Here is an 8794-nt window from a genome sequence, read left to right as displayed (position 1 = left end):
AAAACTGCGTTTGCTTTCATCTGTATACGTAGTCACGAGGTCTTGAGAAGATAAACTCTGGCGAGGTTGACCATGTGCGCGTAGACCCTTTTGGAAACCAGCGCGATTTCGTTTTAAAGCGGGTATCTTGGAGCGCGTGTATTACCGCGGCGCTCGCAGATTAGAAGGTAAACATGTCTCTACAGAGGATATGCAGGTTGAGTCGCAGTTTGAGAGCTAAGATGCCGGCTCTGCTAGTATGTCGGGTAAGTGGTACACACACCTTCGTGAGGCATCGGCATTATTCTTTGCGACTCCTCTTGCCTTTTCAAATTTCGCCAGCTCTTGATTATGCTTGCGAACATGCGAAATTGCCTGCCGTCAGTTGGACGTGATTCACACAGCCGCAGGCGCACAGGAGTGTTTGTGTAGTTCTGGGATCGTTTCTTGACATTATTGGTGGTCACTTTTCCACTGCTAGCTACTCTGCCTACCGTCTCTTGTTGCAGCTGGAGCTCTGAGATTATCCTTTTACGAGCGCTTTATCCTGGCAGTGACACCTTTTTAAAGATGCATCCACAAACGTTATATTTTTTCCATAAAGGTCGCGCAGGGTGACCCAATCGCATGTTTGAAATTTGCAACCACGCTGCTTTGAGTGCTCTTAACTGCGTTCCTTTCTGCTAATATGACTGTGGAAAAGAAGAACGAACTTGCTTCGCGATTTCTCTGTGGCCTTCTGCATTTCTTGCTCAACTTACGACGCATCGCGCGACCTAACCGCCAGTGTGCCCATGGTGAAACGCACTAGCCTCCAGGAAATCATCCAACGGGAGGGATTATTGGCGCAGGCATTCGTTTGAATAATGGGTACCACTACATTAATTGGTGCATATATGCATGTACCATCACAGCGAAATGTTGAAATTTTTGTGCAAATTTTCTCACCGCGCAACTAGTAAGTGAGCTACTAAAACCTTTTATTTGTCTTTTTGCTTTTGACCAGCGTGAGAGCTCAGATGCCCGTCCCGAGGATGTGATGTTGCAGCAGTACCTGCCAGATACCCGTGCTGATCCGGAAGCCTACAAGGACCGATGGGCGTCCGAGGCATCCGAGAAGTACACCAAGGTCGAAGAAGTGCCCGGACACTGGCACTATGTGGAGCGCCTCCTCCCTTTGAAGACTGCGCCAGAACCTCCCAGGTTTGAGGGCCGAGCACCTTCCGGCTGGCAGCCGCCATCCCGTAAGTTTTCAGCTAGAAACAAAGTGCAGATAGGTTGAACGAGCTGGAGAAAGTGCCTCAGACAGGCTGGCCAAGGTTTCTATAGGAGGACCTACCCCTTCATCACAGGTGCCTTGTCATCCTTGGCGTGTTAGTTTTAAGGAGAAGTGTTGATGTAATGTTCCAGTGGTGGAGTGTGTCACTGTTGCCAATCATACGCAAAGAAAGAACTAGAAAGCACATGACCCTGTCCCGTTTTGAGCAATGATTGTAATGAGCCTCGAGCCATGCTACAGTTTTCCTTTGATGAAGTCAAGTTGCTCATGAAATATGTAAAGTTACTGCACATAGGAGAAAGACTGGACAGGTGCTGTAATATTTTTTATTGAAGTAAGGGGCTGCACAGCACGCACCACTGGAATAGTTGGGAAATACGATCACCACAGATTTCTGAACAAATTAGCTAGCTTGTTTGAGAGGGGTTAAAAGAAAAATACTTGGAGGCTGTTTACTGGCCCTTTAAGAACAGTGTTGATAAATGAAAATGTGAGGAAAGACTCATTAAGTGCTCATGAAGCATTTTTGTAAGGATGCACTTCAGCCTTACTGTGTCATAAGAGACAAAAGGAACAATGCCATGAAGAAAGGATTCTTGTATTGGCTGTCAGCAAATATGCAGCCTTTGTGCATAACACAACTTAGCAAAAGCAAACTTCGTTTGCCTGTAAGCTAGCTATATGTTGTTACGAAGCGAGCCTCCGACAACGTTACAAAGGGCACCACGAATCTCGCTGCTGCCACCACTGTTACGAAAGACGGCGACGCCAACACGGTCCCGAAGGCGCCACCGCTTCAGACTCTGCCGGGAAGGTCACCAGCCGTTTGGTAGCGTAGGTTTCTCAGCTCGCGACTGCTTCTGCGCAGAGCTGATAGACGAGCGGACGAGACGAGGTTGAGTTAAACAAGGTTTATGTACAGCATATATACCGAGGCGTTACCGATTCGGCACTGGGGCCGACAGCTTAGAGACTCGGAAGAGCCCAGCTCTCTTCTCTGACAAATAGATATACTCTCGTGACGCGCTGCAGGGCTTTTTTTATATGCACCGGGAGAATTCTTTGAGTAACCAAATGTCCAACCAAAAGCGCCGCTGGTCGTGAGGTGAGAATCCTCCAATAGGGTCGCTGCTGGGCCGCGTCATTCTCATCGAATCTGTAGCCGCTGCGCTGCACGTGGCTGCACCCAAGGACAAGTGACGTCGCCACGCATTGCGTCAGACTCGCCAGACAGGAAGGCGCCGATTGCTTCGATGGGCTCGCTGTGCGTGCGCGACAGAAAGGCAACGCCGCGAGATGACGCCGTTGAGTTGTTTGCGTCAGGCGGGCTCGCGTGCTGGCCTTGACACAGATTACCTTTTTCAGAGGCATTGACGTTCGGTGTGGACTCGCAGGCATAACAATGTCCTTAATTTGTGCACAATTTATAGTGAAGCGAAAATAAGGTTTCATTGTGCACAGTTTAAGACAAAAACTAATTGCAAGTCACCTTGCCTTTTTCAGCCCAGCCTCCTCAGCTGCCCTATTTTGTGCCACGAACACGCAACCATATGCTTCCCGTCTACCTCAGAAAAGAAATACGTGGGCCACGATTTATCACGCAAGTGAAGCACATCGAAGGCGACATCTGGGTAAGTTTAATTTCTGAGTGGTTGTCACTCGGCCTTGGAAGTACACTTTCATCAATTGATTGTCATATTAACACTCTGACATGATCTGTGTCGGACACATTTAATATAGCTGGCCATGTTCATATTCACTGTTGAACAGGCAAATTCTAGGATTTCAATAATGAAGGCTTTGTCCTGTGCATGGAATACTGGCTGGGAGCTTCAGTTTAGATAAAATTGACTAAGGTCAACATAACAGAAATATGCTGTACAAATTTGAAGGCCTTAAAAATACAAGTGTGGCACTGACTGCCACTTTGATTGTCGCTACAACTGTCACCGTGTTTGAGCAATTGTGTGTGTTGGTTCGTGATCAGAAAATTCGGAAACTAGTCACTTTCAGGTCAGCTTGAATACACTGGAGTTGAAGTAAGAGCGCACATTTGAGGCAACTTCTTATAGTAATGATCATCAGGGAGCATCATTTAGGCACTGTGTCTTAATACACAGTGCCTAAATGTGTCTGGTGCTGCAGTGCAATTTCGGGTCTAAAAGCCTTAAAGTTTCTTAGCTGAGATTTACATTCATTAAGGCTTGGAACTAAAGCGATGACACAACTACATGACATTGCCCAAACTTCAGACTTGGTTGTCGTGCTTTTGCTCGGGGCATATTTGGGAATGCAGCAGAATCACGCTAAGGGGAAAAACATCAGGGTATTGGAACAGTGCATCAGGGTATTAGAACAGGGTATTGGAACAGTGGTATTGGAATTTGCTATGAACAGGCAAAAGCGACATCCGAGTTTGCAGATTTTTAATTTATTTAGAATGATGCATAGGAGCTCAGTGCTACCCATCCCACACATTCTTAGCATTGTTAGGTGTGTTAAGCATTGTGAGGGCGCTGGCAATGATTCTTGTAGCTGCTACATGGACGACAACGGGGACCAAGCTCAGGCTGAGGGCGCTCTTGCTCGGGGAGCAGTAGTCAGTCGGTCATCTCTGGGCCTTTAGGGATTCAAGATGTGTTGCTCGATGTCTCCGCGTCGTCTCTGGGGAACTCTGCACAGCTGTCGGCCCTGTGCCTCCACAGCTTAAAGAAACTGATTGCACCAGCTAGACCACCTCGTGGTATGTGGCGAGGTTGATTGGCAAACGAATGAGCTAGGCTTTGCTAAGGATGTGCTGATGATGCAATGCATAAGTGCAATAAAAAAAGAATCAAAAGTCAGGCATTGGTCATATGACACAGGAAAAAGCATGAAGAATTTTTCATCACTGATTATTAAAGATTGGTGTCTGGGATGAAAGATACCTATCCCAGATGTACATACACTCAAACCTCAATATAATGAACCCGGATATAAATTGGTTGAAATATTGGTTACAACAAACTAAATGAAGAGTAGTGTTGCAATAGATAGTATTCGAAATATACCTTCATAGGAAATATTTGGATGTAAGGAACTTATTTTCGGGAAATATGCAAGTTTGTTATAATGAGGTTTGAGTGTATTTCAGATTGTCCCTCCTTTGGGAAAATTGCTGAGAGCTTGTTTGTGTGTCTTCATTTGCAGTAATTTGATTACAGTTAATGAAATGTTCTTTCTTTATTTAAATGAAATACCAACCACTTAGAAGATAGCTGCTACTCCATGCAGGAATTTCATTAAGGCAGCTTCAGTTTATTGTAGTTATACTATACAAAAATCGGCGGCTTAATCAGCTCTGCATGGCATGATGCAGATGTGTTGATGCACATTTTTTCTATGCATGCCGATGTTTGAGCTCGAGTGGAAAAGTGCACCCCCTGATGATGTTCTCTGCCCGCATTTCTGGTTCTTTTTTTTTCCTACAGGCATTCCACGATGAACTGAAAAAATACCTTGAGAGCTTGGCCAACAAAGAAGTGCTCTCGCAAGTGCATGAACTTGGCAGCTATGTGGGCTACAAGGGTGCCTTCGTGGAAGAGGTAACAGAGTGGCTGTATAAGAAGGGCTTTTAAAGGTAGCACATAGTTAGCAGAGTCCATGGACCATAACTACGCAAACATGTAGATCCTGGAGCATCCGTCACACCTCATACAACCGTAGAGTGTCATTAGCTTAGTCAGTACGGTGGCTCTGGTTTCTTTGGGCTTGTGTGCCGGTGCCTGATCCATAAGAGCGCAATAAAGGCAGATGTCTGATGTACGTAGTGGATTCACTGTGCTGTCTTTTGCATGCCGTTATGGGTGTGTTATCACTTCATCAAACTGCACATATAGTTCATTTCATTTTTCATTTTATTTTATTTCAAGTTCTCTTATTACATGAAAATACACAACACTGGTTAGACCCATAGCCACTGGCTAGTAGGGGATCTAAATAAATATGCATTTAAAGGAAAGGCACAGCTAACAAAGCACACTGTGCTGACAATTGAGGACCCTTTTTTGCGCATAGTGCTTTCGTAAACTGATCGGTTTCATCGCTTCTTTTTCGTAACGATTTATGTCGTTCCCTCGCACTTTGGCTGTGTTCGCTCTTGAGCAAGCCGTTCCAAGTCTTGGCTACCCCAACTGAGTGAAGACAGGATCACAGATTTGACTCTGAGTTGTTTGGGTGATGCACTCTAGCTTAGATTTAACAGCACATTAAACAGGAGCAAGTGCTTTTAATTAATACCGACTTCCCACCAGGCCATGTACAGCCTTGGGCACATATAACCCTGAAATGTTAAGTGCTACTGACAAACTTAGTATTTCATATTTGCTCTTTAAATTGTCTTAATGATGTAGCACTTTTGGTTTTACCTTTAGTGCTTTTTTTTTTTTAAGTGAATGGGCAGCATCTGTATGTACAATTTGAAACCATTTTCTTGTAACAAAGGCTTCAGTGGATCCACAGGGAAGTTGTACTGTTTGCCATAAGAGTGGCAACAGACTGCCTGACAATATTTTATTGTGGTGCTTTAAGCTCAACTCCTAGTCTTTTGTATTATATGCCACTATTGGCCAACTGATCCCGTAGATAAAGCAGCCAGGCATCACTCTGACCACTGGCCTGGCGCCAAAGTAAGAAAAAATAGTGTTAGCATCAGAAAAAAAAGATCACAACCACAGACTGGCCGAGATTGTGAAAAGTTTTTAATGGTTAGCTTCAGCTATCGTATTAATGGCTTGTCTATGAATGGCCTGTCATTCACAGGTTATGTGAAAATTTAAACTGCTCTTGGAATTTTATTGGAGCATCAAGTGATGTCAGTAGATTAACCATCTTTCCGCTGTATCATTGTGGCACCGTTATCTGTGAATTAATAACCATGCAAATGTAAATGTTGGCTAGACCTTTTCCAAAGCCATGCTTCTTCATAAGCAGATGAGGATTAAACGAGAAAAGACTGCAAGATGATCACTTTGCTCATTTGCTGAGTTGCCCTCCTCGCAGGTGATAAATAAGTATGATTTAGAACTGCTGAGTGAAGTCTCGTACATTTGTTTATACACCAAATTCTTGTGTGCATTCATTTGTTTAACTCCATTATTAGTTGATTCAGTCTATTACAATGCATATGGTGCAAGGCTATACATATAGGTCCATACTATTGCTTTTTTCCCCTTCTGTTACAGACTTTTGAATGTCAACTGCTATTTAGCAATTCCTTCACACTAACAAAATACATTTCCTCTTATTTCTATAATTTAAATGGTATGGAATCCATAGATAGGTAACCAGTTTACTGTTTGTGCTATTTTTAGTTGATTACCTAATAAACTCAACCCGCCACAGTGGTATAGTGGCTATGGTGCTCAACTTTTCACCTAAAAGTTGTGGGATCGAATCCCAATCGTGGCAGCCGTGTTTTCGATGGAGGCAAAACTGCCCATGTACTTAGATAAAGGTGCACATTATAGAATTTGGGTGGTCGAAATTTCCATAGCATTAAAGGACGTTAAACGATGCCATTACTGCATTATTATTATTGTAGTTATCTAGTGAACTTGGTTTATAAATTGGTGATCATGGATTTTGGAGCATGGAAAAGATCCTGAGGTGGTCAAACAATTATAATTCAGAGGGCCCATAATACGGTGTCTCTTTTGGCCAGTGGCTTCGGGTGTAAAACAAGCAATTTGGTTCTATTTGAGTTGACGCAGTCTGATAGTTTTTGGGAAAGAAGAATGTGTGTAATACCTGTGGATGCTGAACTTTAGCCGGTTGCTAAGAAATCTTTCATACAGAAATGTTCTTGGGGCACTAATGATGACAGCATTATGAAAAAGAAAACAAGCAATATAAACGGCTTGCACCACCTTGCATGTGTGTTATTGTTGATTCTTTATGCTGCGTTTTACCATTGCCTTCTACAGGTACTGCAATCTTTGAATGTGAGCTGCGAACTCCTACTTTCCCTTTCCTGTTTTTCACCTCTTCTCGCCTTTTGCGTAAGGGGCCAGTGCTTCCCATTGGAACATGTTGGAAACTCGCACAGGCTACCCTTGACGTCATTTGATGTCTCGTAGTGTCGCATTTCGTTATGTCATGTCTCGTAATGTTTCATCACGTCGTATGTCTGAGCGGGGCTCTGGCAGTGCTCGCCCACTGGTGTGTGTCTTGCTGCAACTCGCAGTGTAACACTCTCAACAGGAAATAGAACTATGCAAAGGGCACACAGTTAAAAGAGGCGCTGTTCTTGTGCATGTTGCAACCATGCACACTTTATCATTGGCTTGTCGCTGGCACACTTGGGGGCATGTTGTGAAACTATACTGTGTACTACATGTCATTCACACACCGCATTTTCTGCTGTCACCTATATCTAATCGTAGGAGACACATTTAGAATAGAATGTTTGTTTGTTTTTCCATACACATAGCCATTTTCTCTCCTGTGTAACACTTAAACGCCTTCTGCAAAGTCGTGTTCTTGTGTTTGCTGCTTCAGCTTGCCTGCTTGCCTCAGAAACAGGCATTTTGTATCACATTTATCAATTTTGTTCAGCATTATATGGCCTTTTAAGTGCACCGCATTTCTGGGCCTGCATGTTACAACTTTATCGCCATGGGCGCATTGCCTAAACAGTGCAAAAAAAAAAAAAAGAGCGGTTGAGTGATGTCTGTACCATTCGATGATGCTTACTCAGATTGATAGTGCATGCACACTTTAATGCACGACTCTGTTGTAGCCACAGCCCTGCACAAAAAATATGTGGGTGTGTTTTGACAAGCCTTCTTTGGTACTATGTGCTCCCTCAGAATCCAGGAGTAGACTGTAGCATTATTCCTCAGCATGAGTGCTTACCACACTTTTTCAGTGTTCCTTAGCAATTTATGCTGATGAAGAGTTTCCTTACAAATGCTGCCTTTATTCCAATGCCTTCTAGCAGTTGCTTAGAGTATGGAGAAACAATTGAGCGAAAGTACATATATTCAGAAGAATTCTTTCAAAGCAATATTGAAGCCGCTGCATTAAGGGATGACCCTGCTTTCAATTTCCATAAAGTCAGCGCGAGGTGTTTATAAAATGAAATAGAGAGTTGTAGTATATTGGGCTTACCGTGATACCGGGCATACTGTGATACTGGAATCGAAATGCGCATGCACAGATACGTACGTTACGTGTACCGCTTACCGTACGCACGGTATTTTTCAGATTTAAGGTAGCGTAGGTGCACAAGGTGTACGTAAACAAGGCGGCGCTCTCGGACGCCCGCTTCGAAGTGATTTTGGCGTAGTTGTTGAAAGATTCACATTGTTCGCAGCAAACGACTGTTCAAAGTGGCTTAGCTTGCCTTCAGTTAGCTTCGATGACTGAGTATTACGGATAAGTTGGCGTAGTTTTTGAGATAGCTTCCCATTTTAAACGCGCCTAGGCCTAACTTCAAGATCAATGTAAACAAATCGGCAACATAGATGTTTTCGCGTTTTGTACGTGGTTCATATT

At 43.7% G+C, this 8794-nt stretch overlaps 1 protein-coding gene across 1 annotated transcript in view; it reads left to right on the top strand.

Annotated features, from left to right (window-relative positions):
* The first annotated feature begins 30 nt into the window (after nt 1-30).
* Nucleotides 31-8794, top strand: part of DppIII (dipeptidyl peptidase 3) — a 69160-nt gene continuing 60396 nt past the window's right edge. The window contains exons 1-4 of the mRNA XM_075895626.1: nt 31-245; nt 986-1223; nt 2762-2889; nt 4729-4842. Of these exons, the coding sequence (XP_075751741.1) occupies nt 174-245; nt 986-1223; nt 2762-2889; nt 4729-4842 (552 nt within the window). The 5' untranslated portion in view covers nt 31-173. The remainder of the gene's footprint in view (nt 246-985; nt 1224-2761; nt 2890-4728; nt 4843-8794) is intronic.

Source organism: Rhipicephalus microplus, chromosome 5 (genome assembly GCF_043290135.1).
Source record: "Rhipicephalus microplus isolate Deutch F79 chromosome 5, USDA_Rmic, whole genome shotgun sequence".
Taxonomy (NCBI): domain Eukaryota; kingdom Metazoa; phylum Arthropoda; class Arachnida; order Ixodida; family Ixodidae; genus Rhipicephalus; species Rhipicephalus microplus.
This window is presented reverse-complemented; position numbering and strand designations above follow the sequence as displayed.